The sequence below is a fragment of the Megascapheus bottae genome, chromosome 2 (genome assembly GCF_031878675.1).
Source record: "Megascapheus bottae isolate mThoBot1 chromosome 2, mThoBot2.hap1, whole genome shotgun sequence".
In the NCBI taxonomy this organism is placed as follows: Eukaryota; Metazoa; Chordata; class Mammalia; order Rodentia; family Geomyidae; genus Megascapheus; species Megascapheus bottae.
This window is the reverse complement of record NC_143510.1, coordinates 89681754-89699334: the sequence shown is the minus strand read 5'-3', so window position 1 is coordinate 89699334 and position 17581 is coordinate 89681754. Positions and strand designations below refer to the sequence as shown.

Below are 17581 nucleotides of genomic sequence, written 5' to 3'. Positions count from 1 at the left end.
CCGACTGAGATGGATAGCATCTGGAACCCACGACAGCGCGCTTGGTGCTACTAGCTCCAGATTTGAACCTTATCATATTCTGAGTCAATCCCCAGCGCCTAGGCTTTCCTTCGTGATTGGCACATGCCCGTGGTATTTCCCATGATTCCATGGGCGAGTGGAGGGCGGGGAAGAATCCTAGATTTCTTATTGGTTCCGGTAAGGGCCCGTAGTGCGGGCCGTAAGCATTTGCGATTTCTGATTGGTTGTTCCATCCGCCAATCACGCTGCTGTCCAATCCTCTCGCTGGTTCTATTCCCTCCCTTCCCAATTGGCTGGGAGATGCAGGCCAGAGCCGTAATCATTTGCCCCGGCGCTCCACGAACCCGCCTGCCGCTCGGTTGCCGTGGTTGCAAGCGGGTCCCGCCCAGCCGCCCGCGCCTTCCCTTGACAAGCAGGACAAGGCGGTGGGAAGTGGGTCTGTCGGTCGGTTGAGAACGAGGCTCGGACTGCCCGGCCAGCGCGGAGCCGTTGCCATGGCAGCCGCCGGGGGCGCGGACGACGAGCCGCGCTCGGGCCGATCGAGCTCCGATGGCGAGTGCGCGGTGGCGCCTGAGCCGCTGGCGGAAACCGAGGGCCTCTTCTCCTTCGCGGACTTGGGGTCCGCCCTGGTCGGCGGCGCAGGCCTTCCGGGCCGGGCGTCCGGGGCCTCCGAGTCCCCGCTGCGCTTCCTCCACGTCCTGTGGCAGCAGGACCCCGAGCCGCGCGACGAGCTGCGCTGCAAGATCCCCGCGGGTCGGCTCCGCCGCGCCGCCAGGCCGCACCGCCGGCTCGGGCCCACGGGCAAGGAAGTGCACGGTGAGGGCCCCGCCGAGGGAGCTGCAGGGTGGGGGCCCAGGGCGAGGAGGAGCACGGACAGGGCCCGGGGGATCGGGGCACCCGCCCCTGGGCTCCCTGCTCCAGGTCTGAAGGCCTCCCCGACTGCTGCTCCACAGTCCCGGGACCGCTGTTCTCAAGAGTCATTATTACCGTTAGAGTTGCTCGGGATCCGGGGCTTATTTTTTAAAACGTCTTCCTGCTGTAGTGGCAAGAGTCACCCCAGACTTCTCTTCAACAGACACTTTCCCTGGCTGGGTGTGGATGCCTGCCTGAGCTGGCCGCGAGCCTCCAAGTCTCCGTCCCCCTGGTGTGTTAGGATTATATACACGAACCGGCAATCCCAGCGCCTGCAGCCAAGCTCGACCAGCTTGTCCACAAGCATAGGTCCGGACTGGACAGGCCTTCCACTCGTGGCCCTTGGCAAACTATGCGCTCTTTTCAGCTTCATTCTCTTTATAGTAGGGTATAGCTACCTGCCTTTATAGAGTTGTGGCCAGTGTTAAATAAGATCCTAAATAGACAGCTGTTATCCTAACTTTGTTATGTGTTATACACTGTTTCCTCTTATTTGTGAAATACATTGTGATCGTTGAAGTTGGGTATTTAAATTGTGCAAAAGTTTATAAGCCAGAGAGAAAGTCAGTACTAAATGCTACTTTTTTTTTTCACTTCCAATGTAGTCATTGCCTTTTTTGACCCTTATTTTTTAATTTTTTGGCAGTACTGGGGTTCAAATTCAGGACTCCTTGTTTTGCTAGGCTCTCTACCACTTGAGCCATGCCTCTAGCCTTTTTTGTTTTGGTTATTTTTGTTCATTTTTAAGTAGTAAATGTAGGAAAAACCCTTAATTGGTTCAAATAGCTTATAATAACACATTGCAACAAAACTGATGAGATGGAAAGTAAATAAGAATCTTTGTGCAGTCCACTATGGTTGTTTTTGAGATAAGGTCTTGCTTTTATGTGCAGACTAGTCTGGCTCATGATCCTCCTATTTATACATGCAGAGTAGCTAAAATTATAGACATGGACCACCACCATCCCCGTTGATGCCCTGACCTTTAAGAAATGTTACATAGGTCAAATCTCCCTCCTTAGATCCATGATCATTTGTAATGTTCATCATGCACTTCTTTGAGATGAAGAGACGTTTCTCATTTTACTAAAGATCAAACTGAGGCCCTGAGAAATTGTCTTCCTCCAAGTCACATAGGAAATGGCTATGTCAGTGTTGGAACCCAGGAACCCATCCAAACTCACCCTCCTGCCCTGCTGGTTTGCTCTATTGTTCACATTCTGTGGATGACATGAAAAAAATGAGGCCCTGAATGGGGATGTTTAGGCTCCTTTCTCAAAGTAGCTATGATTCAACCTGCCCTCCCCCCCCCTCTCTCTCTCTTTGGTGCCAGTATATGCCCTGGGTGCTCTCTCTTAGCTTTTCATGCAAAGATGGTGCTCTGTCGTTTGAACCACACCTCTACTTTTTTGCTGGTTAACTGCAGATAAGACTCTCAGGGAGCCAGGTGTTAATGGCTCACGCCTGTAATCCCAGCTACTCAGGAGGCTGAGATCTGAGGATCATGGCTCAAAGCCAGCCCGGGCACAAAAGTCCCTGTACCAATAGGGTGACCTTTTTTTTTTTTCTGTCGATCATGGGACTTGAACTCTGGGCCTGGGTGCTGTCCCTTAGTTCTTCAGCTCAAGGCTACCGCCCTACCCCTTGAGCCACAGCATCACTTCCAGATTTCTGGTGGTTAATTGGAGATGAGTCTCATGGACTTTTTAGTGCAATCTTTTGAACTGCAATCCTCAGATCTCAGCCTCCTGAGTAGCTAAAATTACAGGTGTAAGCCACTGTGCCCAGCTGTTTTTTCTTTTTTGGTACTGGAGATTGAACCCAGGACATTGTACTCACTAGGCAAAGTGTTTTGCCATTGAGCTACATCCCAGCCCTAGGATGAGCTTTACACTAGCTGGGCACTGATGTCTCACATCTGTCATTCTAACTACTCAGGAAGCTGAGATCTGAGGACGGAGGTTCAAAGCCATCCCTAGTACAAAGATCTGTGAGATTCTTATCTCCAATTAACCACCAGAAAACAAGAAGTGGTGCTGTGGCTCAAAGTGGTAGAGTACTAGCCTTGAGCTGACGAGCTCAGGGACAGCATTCAAGCCCAGAGTTCAAGCCTACAACCTACCCCCCCCCCAAAAAAAAAGTCTCAAGGGTTTGTCTGCCTGGCTTTGAATTCTGATTCTCAGATCTCAGTCTCCTGAGTAACTAGGATTTCAGATATGAGCTGACACACAGCTATAAAGTGGACTTTGCTGAGGTTTCTCCTTGTTCTGGGTAGTGTTTTGTATCCTGGCACCTTTGTTTCCCTTAAAATACCTTAGTTACTACAGGTGGGTTAATAGGGAAAATAGGAAACATCACCTTACTTCATGGTAATTACTTCACAGTAATTTTGTGTTATGTTGGGGAGGGTCAGGGGGTGTTGGGACCTGAATGCTGTCCTTGGTCTTTCATCTTCAAGGCTAGTACTCTGCCACCACTTGGCTAGTATTCTACCACTTGAGCCACAGTTCACTTCTGGCTTTTTTTTTTTTTTTCCAGTCCTGAACTCAGAACCTATGCATTGTCCCCAGGCTTCTTTTTTTTTTTTTTTTTTTTTTTGCCAGTTCTGGGCTTGAGCTCAGGGCCTGAGCACTGTCCTTGAACTTTCTCAAGGCTAGAGCTCTACCACTTGAGCCTCAGCACCACTTCCGGCTTTTTTTTTTTTTTGGTATGTATGTGGTACCAAGGAATCGAACCTGGGTCTTTGTGCATGCTAGGCAAGCACTTTAACCACTAGGCCAAACTCCTGGCCCCCCCAGGCTTCTTTTGCTTAAGACTAGTACTCTTCCACTTGAGCCACAACGCCACTTCCAGATTTTTCTGTTTATGTGGTACTGAGAAATTGAACTCAGGGCTTCATGCATGCTAAATAAGCATTCTGCCACGAATCCACATTTCCAGCCCCACTTCTGGTTTTTGGTGCTTAATTGAAGAAAGGAGTCTCATGGATTTTCTTGCCTGGGCTGACTTCGACCCCAAATCTCAGACCTCAGCCTCCTGAGCACCTAGGATTACAGGTGTAAGCCACCAACATCCTGCTTTGGGTTTTCTTTTTTAACTTATCTGTTACTCTCTTCACAGCCCTAAAGAGGCTGAGGGACTCAGCCAATGCCAATGATGTGGAAACAGGTGAGTGTGCACAGTGGGGTCTTGCTCACTGGGTTCTTAGATTGGGGGAAGGGGGACCGGGATGGGGAAGGGAAAAGTATAGGCAAGAGCCAGATAACTGAAAGACAGGCCACTTCTCATCCTCCTTATCCTTTCCTTTCCTTTCCTTTCCCTTCTTTCTCTCAATCTCTCTCTCTGTCTTTTTTTTTGTTATTGTTGGTCATCGGACTTGAACTCCGGGCGCTGCCCCTGGGCTCTTCAGCTCAAGGCTAGTGCTCTGCCACTTGAACCACAGCACCACTTCCAGTTTTCTGGTGGTTAATTGGAGATAAAAGTCTAACAAACTCCTACCTGGGCTGACTCTGAACTGCAATCCTCAGATCTCAGCTGGGATGTAGCTCAGTGGCAAAACACTGCCTAGGGAGTACAATGTCCTGGGTTCAATCCCTAGTATCAAAAAAGAAAAAAACAGCCAGGCGTAGTGGCTCACACCTGTAATCTTAGCTACTCAGGAGGCTGAGATCTGAGGATCGCAGTTCAAAAGATTGCACTAAAAAGTCCATGAGACTCATCTCCAATTAACCACCAGAAAACTGGAAGTGACGCTGTGGTTCAAGAGGTAGGACTGTAACCTTGAGCTGAAGAGCTCAGGGACAGCACCCAGGCCCAGAGTTCAAGTCCCACGACCAAAAATAAAAAACAAAAAACAAAAACCTATTGGCACAGCGTTACTGTATTTAACTGTATTTACTACCGCCTTTGCAGAAGACAGGCCAGACTCATGTACAGATTCACATTCCCTGGTCATTTGAGCCCTGTGTGCCCAGCACTTGCCATCCTTTGGGATTGCTGATGCTAGGGATTGTGTCTGTAGGGACCAGTGCTTATTTTGGAACTTCTGGCTGAAGAGAGTGAACACTGGTTTAACTGCCAAGTGACATTTGCCACCTCCTGCTGCTTAGCACACTGTAAGGTCAGGACATGTGGCGTCATGGCTGTAGTTGGCGGTGCACCTGGGAGGTGTGAGTGCAGCTCACAGGACATTCTGTCTGGGTTTCTGCTACTGTTGTCTGGCACTCCCAAGCTGAGGAAGAAATAACATCATCAAAAGTAAACAGCAAAGTCAAATCTAGAACAAAATAATAATAATTTTGTCTATGGACTTGATGTTTCCTATGAGTCAGAGAACAGTAGTATTGGCTTTCTATGTCCACTTTTACAAATTACCCCTACTTAGTGGCTTAAGTAACACCAATTTGTTATCATACAATTCCCTGGGTCAGAAGTCCAGTACAGGTCTCTCTAACCAGGCTAAAATCTAAGTGGCCATGATGCTGCAGTTCTTTCTTAATTTCTTATTCCCTCCTTGTTTAGTCATGGGGCTTGAACTTAGGACCTGAGCACTGTTCCTGAGCTTCTTTTTGTGTGTGTGGGGGGGGTCACTTCTGGTTTTCTGGTGGTTAATTGGAGATAAGAGTCTCAGGGACTTTAGTGTTTGACCTTAGTACCTAGGCTGTTTTTGAACCTTGACCCTCAGATCTCAGCCTCCTGAGGAGCTAGAATTACAAGCGTGAGCACCTCACCCTGCTCGTTCCTGAGCTTTTTGCCCAAAGTTAGCACTCTACCCCTTGAGCCACTCCTGTACTTCCTGCTTTTTGGATGCTTAATTGGAGATATGAGTCTCACAGACTTTCTTGCCTAGGCTGGCTTTAAAGTACAATTCTCAGATCTTAGTTTCTTGAGTAGATAAGATTACAGGTGTCAGTTACCAGCGCCAGGCCACACCATGTTTCTTGGCTCTCAGCCTGGACATCTTCAAAGCTAGTCACAATGGGCTCCTCTCTTCTCTGACAGCTCTGTGGTCCTTAGAGCAAAGAAAGGCTGCATGATTACAAGACCTTGTATGATTACACTGGGCCTGGATAATCCCAGATAATCTATGCTTCCCTTCGCCTTGCTCAGATCTGCAGAGTCCTTTTTGCCATATATGGAACTGTCTTTAGTATTTCAATAACTGTCCTTCCACTTCCTTTCCTATGCTGAAAACTATTTTTCTCTTTTTGGTGGGTCATGGGGCTTGAACTCTGAGCCTAGGTGCTGTCCCTGAGCTCTTCAGCTCAAGGCTACCACCCTGCCCCTGGGCCTGAGTGTTGTCCCTGAGCTCTTCTGCTCAAGGCTACCAACCTACCCCTGAGCCACAGCCCCACTTTCCAGTTTTCTAGTGATTAATTGGAGATAAGAGTCTCAGGTTCTTTAGTGCCTGGGGCTGGCTTTGAACCCGGATTCTCAGATCTCAGGCTCCTAAGTAGCTAGGATTACAGGTGTGAGCCACCGTGCCCAGCCGAGAACTATTCTTTTGAGTCCCTGGTTAGGATCTCAGGGCCTCATGCTTAGCAAACTTTTCTTCCTGGGTTGGCTTTGGACTTTGATTCTCCAGTTCAAGTAGACCTTCTGAGGAGCTAGTGTACAGGCGTGACCCATCTGGGCCCAGCCCGAAGAGTTGTCCTTATGAGTTTACAAACTGTTCTATATAGCTGTAAATTAACAAATCCTCCTATTTGGGGGACCAGAATGTTCTTCTTACCTCAGTGTGCGTCACTCTCAGTGGTGAGAGCATTGCTGACTCAGCTGGAGGAGCGCTGCCTGGGCTTTGGACAGAAGGGGTCAAGTCCTCGAGAGGCTTCTTGCTGGGAGACAGATACTAAAACGTTCAGCAGCACTTTCCCCCATTTCAGCTAATGTATACATTAGAGCCTAATGCCTCATGCTTACAGTGCTCTCTGTGTTCCACCGAGGGACTTTCACATCCATTTATTCTCCTCTCAGCAGCTCTGGAGGTGGGCGGTGAGAAATCACGCACATCTCTTATGATCTGGGGCCCAAGTCCAGGTCTCTGTTCTCCCCAGGCCAGCTCTTTACATTGTCTTACTATAGGCTTGAACTCAGAGCCCTGAATGCTGTTCCTTTTTCTGCTCAAAGCTGATTGTCTACCTCTTGAACCATACCTCCATTTCTGACTTTTTGGTGGTTAAATGGAGATGGAATTTCACAGGTTTTCCTGCCCAGCTGCCTTCAAATCCCGATCCTCAGATCTCAGCCTCCGAAGTAGCTGGGACTGGAGGCATGAGCTACCACTTCCCAGCTTGCTTGTTTACTTAGCTTAGCCTAGGACTTAGCCTGCATGCCCCTTGGTCCTGTGCTCAGTTGTGTCCTGGAGAAAACAAATTCCTGGCCATGGGAGAGAAGCTTTCTCATGCATTGGGAATGCCTTGTCTAGGGGGACCCATGCCTGTTCCAGGACTGCAGCATAGCTAACATCTCTGCTTTGTTGCCCTCCCCCACTCCCATCTTGGTGATGTCAGTGCAGCAGCTGCTAGACGATGGCACGGATCCTTGTGCTGCTGATGACAAAGGCCGCACTGCCCTCCACTTTGCCTCCTGCAATGGCAATGACCAGATTGGTGAGTACTGGGCATGCACAGGGCAGGTTATGTGGCATCTCACCAGAAACCAGCAGGAGGATCCTCCTTTTTTTTTTTTTTTTTTTTTGCCAGTCCTGGGCTTGAGCTCAGGGCCTGAGCACTGTCCTTGGACTTTCTCAAGGCTAGAGCTCTACCACTTGAGCCTCAGCACCACGTCTGGCTTTTTCTAAGTATGTGGTACCAAGGAATCGAACCCGGGTCTTCATGCATGCTAGCAAGTACTCTACCACTAGGCCAAACTCCCGGCCAGATCCTGCTTTTTTATAAGATTGGTATGCTGCCATTTGAGCCACAGTTCTACTTCTGGCTTTTGGATGGTAAGTCTCATGGACTTGTCTGCCTAAGCTAGTTTCAAACTGTGATCCTCAGATCTCAGCCTCCTGAATAGCTAGGATTACAGGTATGAGCCTCGGGTATCTGGACAGGACTGAGGTTGTTTTAAATCTGAGGAAAGGAGATCTTTTGCTTCTCCCCATTAAACAACACAGTGAGAGCTAGGCCACTGGACAGTAAGCTCCCCCTCCTTGAAACCTCAGGTCAGGCTCAGATGCTGCCAGGCTAGAGCAAAGAAGTTAGAGGACCTCACTGCTGGTGCAACTATAAACAAGTTCAGCCACTCTGGAAAACAGTGTGGAGCTTTCTTAAAGAACTGAAAATTGACCCTCCCTATAATCCAGCCATACCACTCCTGGGCATCCATCCTGAACATCATAACCCAAGATATGATAAGGACACCTGCTCAGCACTAGTCACAATAGCCAAGTGATGGAAACAATCCAGAGGCCCCACTGCAGATGAATGGATACAAAAAGTGTGAGATATGTATATGCACACACACGCACACAATGAAATTCTACATAGCCAACAGATAAGATAAAATAATTGCATTCACAGGGAAGTAGATGAATCTAGAGCAAATCATGTTGAGTGAGACAAGTCAAGACCAAAAGAACAAAAGGCACATGGTATCCTTAATATGTGGCTATTAGATCCAAACAATATAAGAGCGAGGACTCAATATTTGTGTACCCAGTGCTATGGACATGGTACTAGAAATATAAACACAACTACAAAGACATAAGAATCTATGACTGTATAGACAATGTTTTATTATATAGATTCATATGTATCTATAACATACAAACCCTCAGCCTAATTTTAATTATGTTCTAAAATCTAAGTTCCAGTGATTGTATACAGAGATTCCCTTCTTGAATACTTGTTTGTTAAACACGTCATTTGAAATATGATGTAAAAATCAATATTAGTAAATTCTTTAAATAAAAGAAAAAAAATAAAGATAGAGGATAGCACTGAGCCCCTGGGTTCAAGCCCTAGTACCAGCACAAAGCAAACAACAGACTTCACAGGAGCTGGAGGTATGGCTCAAATGGTAGAGCACCAGCCTAGCAAGTGGGAAGCCCTGAGTTCAAACCCTAATACTACAACAACTCGGTTCTAGGGCACTTGCATGGATCATTTCTGGCCTCCAGGGTCCTACACAGGAACCCCGTTGTATATGAATGCAGATAAGTGGATAAGTGGATGGATGGACAGAAAAATGAATGACAGAAACTCACACTTTGAACAAACCTCTGTAGCTAGACTAGTCCAGTTGAAACAGTTCGTCCTGATTTTCTTTCCAGTGCAGCTGCTTCTGGACCATGGGGCTGACCCCAACCAGCGGGATGGCCTGGGCAACACGCCTCTGCACCTGGGTGAGTTCCCCAAAGCAGCCGGGAGACCTCTAGTGCACACACCGGCCCCAAGGTGGGGCATCTGTGTCCCTCAGGATGACAGTAGCATCTATAAGCATCCAGTGAGCCTGACCCCCAGGCCACATTCAATACTAGCCTGACTCCCCTGCCTGTCCAGCCACATAACCAATGACTAGCCCTCAACAGAGTAGATGCAGTCCCTAGAAATGTCATCTTCGCTAGGAAGCATGTCCTGAGACCCCTTTTGCCTGGCCCTTGACCTGTTGCCAACTTTTTTGCCAACTTGTGAGGTGGGGCCTATCTCCAGGCTGCAGTTTCCCCAGATACACGAGGAGAGAATTAGATGTGATTGCTCAGTAAAGCAACAGCTGCTATCCTGGTGACACAGTGACACCTTAGGAGGCATAATTTAGTGCAGGCATACTCAAGAGTCCAGCCCATAGCCCTCCTCCTGGATCCTCTTTCTCTTTCTTTTTTCTTTACTGGTCTTGGAGCTTGAAATGAGAGCCTGGGTTCCATCCCTGAGATTTTGCTCAAGGCTAATGCTCTACTACTTGAACCACAGCTCTATTTCTGTCTTTTTGCTAGCTTTTTTTTTTTTTTTGCCAGGCCTGGGCCTTGAACTCAGGGCCTGAGCACTGACCTTGGGCTTTCTCAAGGCTAGAGCTCTACCATTTGAGCCACAGCACCATTTCTGGCTTTTTTCTATGTATGTGGTACTGGGGAATCGAACCCGGGTCTTCGTGCATGCTAGGCAAGTACTCTACCACTAGGCTAAACTCAACCCCTATTTTTGGTAGTTTAATAGAGATAAGTGTCTCAAGACTTTCCTGTGCAAGCTGGCTTTGAACTGAGATCTAAGGATCTCAGGACCTCCTGAGTATCAAGAATTATAGGAGTGAGCCACCATTGCAGGTTTCTTTTTGTTTGTGTGTATATGTTCCAGGATGGAGTCTTGAGTTCAGGATCTTGTGCTCCTCCCTAGGTTTTGCTCAAGACCAGCATTCTCTTACATGCACCATAGCTCTACTTCCGCTGTTTTGCCCGTTAATTGGATGTAAGAATCTCACAAACGTTCCTGCTCAGGCTGGCCTTGAACTGGGATTCTCAGATCTCAATCCTGAGTAGCTAGCTACCTAGGATTACAGGCATGAGCCACTGATGCCCATCAGTTCTTGGATTCTTTTTATTTTATTTTAACTCTGGGCCTGGGCACTGTCCCTGAGCTCTTTAGCTCAAAGCTACTACCCTACCCCTTGAGTGCCACTTCCGGTTTTCTGGTGGTTCTTTAAAGATAAGCATCTCAGGAACTCTCGTGCTTGTGCTGGCTTTGAACCACAATCCTCAGATCTCAGCCTCCTGAGTAACTAGGATTATAGGTGTGAGCCACTGTCTCCACCCTCTTTTTTTTTTTTCTAGTCCTGGGCTTGGGCTCAGGGCTTGAACACCTGAGTTTTCTCAAGGCTATAGCTCAACCACTTGAGCCTCAGCACAACACCATTTCTGGCTTTTTTTTTTTTTTTCTACGTATGTGGTACCAAAGAATCGAAGCTGGGTCTTCATGCATGCTAGGCAAGCACTCTACCACTAGGCCAAACTCCCGGCCCCAGTTCTTGGATTCTTAAGTCTCTGTTCTTTGTTCTCAGCGGCCTGCACCAACCACGTCCCTGTCATCACCACACTGCTCCGAGGAGGTATGTGGTCCCTTTTCCTTCTTGCTCCTTTCACTCATCCTTGCCACCAGTATGCTTCCCTCTCCCTGTGCCCACAGGGGCCCGTGTAGATGCCCTGGACAGAGCTGGCCGCACACCCCTCCATCTGGCCAAGTCAAAGCTGAACATCCTGCAGGAAGGCCATTCTCAGTGTCTGGAGGCTGTGCGGGTAGAGGTGAAGCAGGTAAGCACACCCAGCTGCTTGTGCTCCACTCCGTAGATCCACCTGCCCCTGGTCCCAGGGCTGCCTGAAGTCATCTCCTACTGACCCCAGGGAACTCCTGCACTGGGCCCACCCACACGAGCAGCACCCCACCAGACCCCCTTGCGCCCCTGTCTGGTCTAATCAGACGGCTCCAGCTAGCTCAGCCTCTTTGGCAGATCATCCATATGCTACGGGAGTACCTGGAGCGCCTAGGGCAGCATGAGCAGCGGGACCGACTGGATGACCTCTGCACCCGGCTCCAGATGACCAGCACCAAAGAGCAGGTAAACTGCAGCCACAGGCCAGCCCTGGTGCCAGACCCTCAGCAGGAATTGGCTGCCCCCGTGGTTGCAGCCCACCTTGGCCCTCAGCCTCCACCACTTCCGTGGAGCCCACAGGGGTAAATTTGGGCTCAACTGCCCTGCTGTCTGGCTGGGGCACCCTAGAACAGAGCCTGGGTCTCCTCTTGCAGGTTGATGAGGTGACTGACCTCCTGGCCAGCTTCACCTCCCTGAGTTTACAGATGCAAAACATGGAGAAGAGGTAGCAAGAGTGTCCCCTGCCTGCTGCTCTGCCACAGCCCACCACCTCTGCGCTCTTCTACAAAGAAAAAGCACAGGGGACTTTAGAACTCTGCCATCCCCAGCATCTGTGGATGAGGAGAAGCAGAGTCACGCTCTTCATCACCTGAGCTGCTCCCAATCAGTCTCCTTCATCTCCGTAGACCCAGGACCACCTTTGCTGCACCAGGCACCCCTGCAGCCGCCCTTCAGCTCTGGCTGACATGCGCCACTGGCACCCTCAGCAGGTCTTCTTCATGCACCTTCCCAGCTAAGGGCTTGTTGCTGCCAGCTGGCTTCAGCAGGCACCCTCAGGCCACCACAGGCTTCTTGGCTGGCCCTGGCCCTCTCTCCAGCACTGAGATTTAGCTCACTGCCTGGCTTGCATCAGGCATTGCATCATTTCTCTGGTCGGAAGAGGGGAGGATTGGTGAAGCCTAGACCTTCAATGAGGTTAGATAGCACCCAGCTGACTCTAAAAGAAAATATCCCCCGATCCTTTCCCTCACAGTCACTGAAGCAGCAGGAGGGGTTAGTTTTACCTCTTAGTGGTCACAAGCTGATAGTGGCCCCAAGATGCAGGTGTGCTAATGGGAGCAACAGTGCAGAGAGGCCATGCACCCTGGCTACTGAGGAGGCTGAGATCTGAGGATCACAGTTCAGAAATGTCTCCAAGATTCTTACTACCAATTAACCAGCAAAAAGCTGGAACTTAAGGTATAGCTCAAGTGGTAAAGTGCCAGCCTTGAGTGAAAAAGCCAAGTGAGAGCTTGAGACTCTGAGTTCACATCCCATTACCAGCACAGGAATTCAAGGGAAATGGCTGGTAGCTCAGTACTCACAACAGGCTAATAACAGTACCACATGTCCAGAGAGGAGGTCACAAGCCAAGGGATGTAGGCTGCCTTCAGAAGCAAGAAGAGTCAAGGAAATGGATTCTCTCCGTGGGACTTCCAGAAACAACTAGCTTTGTTGACAACTGGACTTGAGCTCACAGAGACTGATTTTAGATTATAGCCTCCAAGAACCCAGGAGAATAAGTCTGTGTTGTTTGTTTCTGTAGCAACGGGAAACCAATAAAGTAGATGTTCAGATTCATCACAGAGAAGGCCTTTGGTCCAACAAGCAGCCCAGCCCCACCTAGCAGGAGCAGAGGGCTCTCTGTTGCACACCCTGCCTAGTGTGCCATAAAGGGAAACCTAAGGCTGGGCACTCGGAGGCACTGGCCACAGACCTGATGGAGCTCATTCCTTGTGCCATCTGGCTTGGCCCCTTTCTCGCCAAATTGAAAGCCTTGGCTGCTTTCAGAGCAGAAGAGTTTGTCACCAGACCACAGTTAGGCATGCTTTAGGTCTGAACTCTTAGAACGCAGCTGCTCAGCCCTTGAGGGTAAAGGGTGAAAGATACTGGCCCCCAGGGCCTGGGGGGGAAGCGGAAGAGGGGCAAGAGCCAAGACCTTGGGGTTGGCAAGAAGCTGAAGGCAAAGCGCTCTGGCAGCCCTGAGACTCAGGCGGCAGGCTGGGGTAGGGGGAGGTCCAGCACGAAGGTGCCTTACAGGTCAGTTACCAGGCACTGCCATCCAGACACCCAGACAATCTGCCTTGCCCCATTTCTAGCCAGGATGTTTCCTGAAGAGCCAGCCAGATAAAGTCAATCCAGACAGAAGAGTGAGTCAGAAAACACAAGAGGGCTCTGGGCGCTGGACTAGGCGGGGGCAGGCCAGAACTCAGCAGAAGAAATCCTCAGGGATCCAGTCTGTTGCCAGCTGCTGATGTGGTAGCAGAGGGTGGAGTGAGCAGGGGCAGGAAGACTGGCATAGCTGTTGATTTACACCTTGTGTGAGGAATCCTTTTGTTTTCTAACGGTCCATTCTGAGCTATTCCATTTGTATGAGCAATCCTTACTGAACACTTGCCCTGTCTAGGAGTGTACTGACTACTGTGATGTACGGGTGAGAAAGCAGGTCCACCAAAGCCCCCCACTCGGGTAACTGGAGCTGTTACATGGACATGCCCCCCAAATTCATGTTTTTATTAGGCCTGGATCCTCTCCCTCACAGTGTGATGCTTTCTGAACCCACAGTCAGCAGGTGTTATATTTAAGCCCTTTGAGTTAGTGTTTATAATAAAACTTTAGTATTACCTCCTCTAGGTTCAGAACACAGACTCGGAGAGAAGGAAACTTACTGGAGTTTGAACAGCTAAGTGTCTGCCCCAGATTCCGCTTTCTCTCACCAGGCTCCCAAGCCCAGTGTCCCCAGGGCTCCTGGGGCATACTTGGTGTAGCTTGGCCAGCATTCTCCATGGCAGGGTGGGGTCTCATCTTTACCTTGCTGAGAACAGAACCCAGTGTGGAGGAAGAGGATGACTGGTTGAGTGGACAGGCTGGATCTGATTGAGGTCCTTGCTGATTTGTGATGGTCACAGAGAGAGCTGCCTGAACCAGGCCTAAGGGGTCCTGAGAGTGAGCTGTTACCTCACCCAGCACAGAGGCCTGAGGTCTCAAACTTTCCCCTGGAAAGCTTTAGGACAGGCCATTCCCTCACTATTTGGAGACCATGTGCCTAAACTTAGCTCCTGGGCTGGTCCCTTCCACCAAGACTGCCTGCTCCCCAGGCTCTGTCAGCAGTTGAGCCAAGACCAGGGCAGAAGGTGAGACCAATGCTCCGGGTAATCCCAACAAAGCCCCTGATTGCCTCATTCTGTGGTCCACAGGGGCCTCAGTCCCCCAGGTCCAACCCTCCAGGCCTTCAAGATGTGACCATCTTACTTTACAAGGGAGAAGTAGGCTTGGGTTGGTAGGACCTTGCTGGACGCCACAGGCGAGAGTTGCAGGACTAGGGGTTTCTTGTCCCTGTGCTCACGAAGCAGCCATGACCAAGGCTGACCCTCTCCAGTTTTGAAGCCCCAAAGGATGGCCAGCATCTCTGAGGCGCCTGGAGATCAGGCAGAAGTGGATTGGAGGGCTTGGTGGAGGCAAGGACAAGCCTCCAGGGGTATTGACACAGGAGAGATGTGGCCCAGAGCCTCCCATTAGACCTGGCACAACCAGAGGCTAGTTCTGCTCTTTCAGGATCTGGAGAAGTCATAGCTATGAAGAATAGGAGCAGAGATTCTGTGTGTGCTGGGGCCTGAACTCAGGGCTTTACTCTCTTGCTTAGCTTTTTTGCCCAAGGCTAGTTAGTGCTCTACCACTTGAGCAACACCTCTACTTTCTTTTTTCTTTTTTTCTTTTATTTTTTTTTTAAGATTTTCCAAGCCCAAGACTGGGGGAAAAAAGATTTTATTAACACTGATTTTCACATCATATTTCAAATGTCATGTTTAACAAACAAGTATTCATACACCTCTACTTTGATTAATTGAGGATAAGAGTCTCATGGACTTTCCTGCCTAGGCTGGCTTAGAACCATGATCCTCAGATCTCAGCCTCCTGAGTAGCAAGGATTACATAGGTTTGAGCCAACTGCATGTGACAGGGCCCAGGATTGAAATATGTCTTTCTGCTGGTTTCCCAGTCTCAAGTTCTGCCAGGTCCCAGATGCATGTGTCACTCTGCCATCTTCCTCTTCAGCTCTATAGCAGTCCAGAGCCAGGGACCTGGGACCCTTGATGCTCACAGGCAATACTGTGCCTGTATCCTAGCTCCCCTGCCCCTCACCACCCTGCTGCCTGTGCCCCCCTCCACTCCCCCCACCCCACAGCTTGCAGCCACTTAATTTGACTCTAAGCAAAAGCCTCAATAAATCAGCCTGGCCCTCTTGCTGTTAAATCAGGAACAATTTCTATTTTGCCTGTCCCATTGGCTTTCCTATCATCTAGCCTGTAGCCAAGTTCACAAATGAGGCCTGTACCAGGGCTGAACAAGCAATATTCATTAGGGAACCTCTGGGTGGTTAATTGGTGTTTATTTCCCCAGCTCCACACCTGCAAGTTGACGGATGGATGATGCAGTCCCTGCCAGCCCCAGGCAAAGGGAAGCACTGCTTGAGGTGGCTGTGCCTGCCTGCTCCTCCTCCCGAGACACCGCCCTGTCCCCTATAGCATAGATGCACAGGAAGTCACATTGTTGTTATTGTTGTTGTTGGGATGAACTGGGAGCTTTGGCACTGTCCCTGAGCCTCTTTGTGCTCAAGGCTAGCTCTCTACCACTATGAGCCACAGTGCCACTTCCAATTTTTGAGTGGTTAATTGGAGATAGGAGCATCACAAGGACTCTTGTGCTTGGGCTCGCTTCAAATTGCAATCCTCAGATCTCAACCACCTTAATAACTAGAATTACAGGTGTGAACCACCCAGGCCCAGCTAGTCACTTGCTTTTCTCATTCAAGCTCTTCCCTCCAAGAAAGCCCTTCCTACCCAGGCACTTATCTCAAAGTAACCACCAGAAAACTGGAGGTGACGCTGGGGCTCACAGTGGTAGAGTGCTAGCCTTGAGCCCAAGAAGAGTACAAGCCCTGAGTTTGAACCCTACCCCCTCCAAAGGAAAGAAAAAATGAAGGCCTTCCTGCCTCCTCCCTCTTCCCCTAAGGATTGCAGTCAGATCACTGCATCACACAAACCTGAATTAAAACCCTAGTTCCGTTCTGGCGTGGCCCTTGGACGTAGTACTTCACCTTTCCTGCCTCAGTTTTTCCACCTTCAGACTCTAGAGGAGAGATAAGATCAAGGACCATGCATGAGGCCTACCCCAGTGCCTGCCCATAACCATAGGGCCAGACCCAGCTCATTGCCTCCTCTCTAAGCAACCCCCTTGGTTGTCCTCATTGTCACCCTCAGTGCCTGAGCCAGAAGTCCAGGTATCTCAGTTATTGCTGAGACTTGCTCCCTATCCATCCCCAAGTCCTGACAGCCATATCTCCGAATGGTTGACGTTGACTGTCTATGTCTTTCCCACTGCCTGTCCTCCTTGCCTCTCTGGTGTCTCACCAGGCTTCCTGACTGACCTCCCTGTCCCATCTCTCTCTCTCCACCCACTAAACCTCAAGACACTCTGGGCTCCTCCGGTGAATCCCTCTTGCCCTTGGAACAAAGAACAGTCCCCATCCAGATCAAAGTTCTTCCAGCTCACCCCACTCCACTGTCTGCCTTCCTGTGGGAGCTCACAGGCTTACCCTGTCCCATATGCCAGATGCCAGTGACAAGAACACTTGATTCCCTTCCCTGAGACTTCCTGCCTGAGCATGAATTCAGCACAGCTCATCTAGAAACTTTTTCCTGGGGAAGGTTCCCTCCACCAGGATTTGGCTAGAGTCTCGGATCTTACAGCTTCTCCTGGGCTCTGGAGGCTACAGCTAGAGCTCAGTCAGTCTAGGTTCCAGTCCCATTGACTGTTTCGTCCCTAACCAAATTAATACAACCATCTGCTCTTTATTAGCCCCTGGAGCAAACCCAGGAGCCCAGCCTCAGCCAGCAACAGACCATCCATCTTCCTGCCACATCTGCGGCAAAAATAATTTCCCAACCTGGGTCCAGGCCTCCCGGACTCCTCATTAAGCCTTGGGGCAGCCTCCCTAAGGAGGCTCCATCCTTCTTCCCCAACAAGGCCTCTACAAACAACTCTAGGCTTTCTGAGCTTCACCTCCCCTCCTAGAAGGCTGCAGACGGCCCTTGGCCTAAAGGGTGAAGTTTCCACTCATTCTCCACCCTGCAGCTGATCTCAGACACTCACCTGGTTCAGCCTCTCAGCCCACTTTTGTTCTGGCACACCCACCTGGATGTCCTTCCCTGCCCTTCTCTAGGAAAATGCTAATAACTTTGGGATCCTGGCTTGTGTCACCCTTGCAGGCAGGCGCTTCCTCAAGGTCTGCTCAGCCCCCCAGAAC

General features: G+C 49.8%; 1 protein-coding gene across 2 annotated transcripts; it reads left to right on the top strand.

Annotated features, from left to right (window-relative positions):
- The first annotated feature begins 405 nt into the window (after nt 1-405).
- On the top strand, nt 406-12855 carry Ankrd54 (ankyrin repeat domain 54). 2 transcript variants are annotated; one of them, XM_090328675.1, is made up of 8 exons: nt 406-837; nt 4054-4101; nt 7443-7541; nt 9209-9280; nt 10927-10974; nt 11052-11176; nt 11374-11481; nt 11670-12855. In XM_090328675.1, exons 1-8 carry the CDS (start codon nt 516-518, stop codon nt 11742-11744), a joined length of 897 nt encoding a protein of 298 aa, XP_090184801.1. In that variant the 5' UTR covers nt 406-515; the 3' UTR covers nt 11745-12855. The 2 variants fall into 2 exon arrangements, with proteins under 2 accessions (XP_090184801.1, XP_090184802.1); XM_090328676.1 differs by having other exon boundaries at nt 750-837; nt 7448-7541.
- The last annotated feature ends 4726 nt before the right edge of the window (nt 12856-17581 follow it).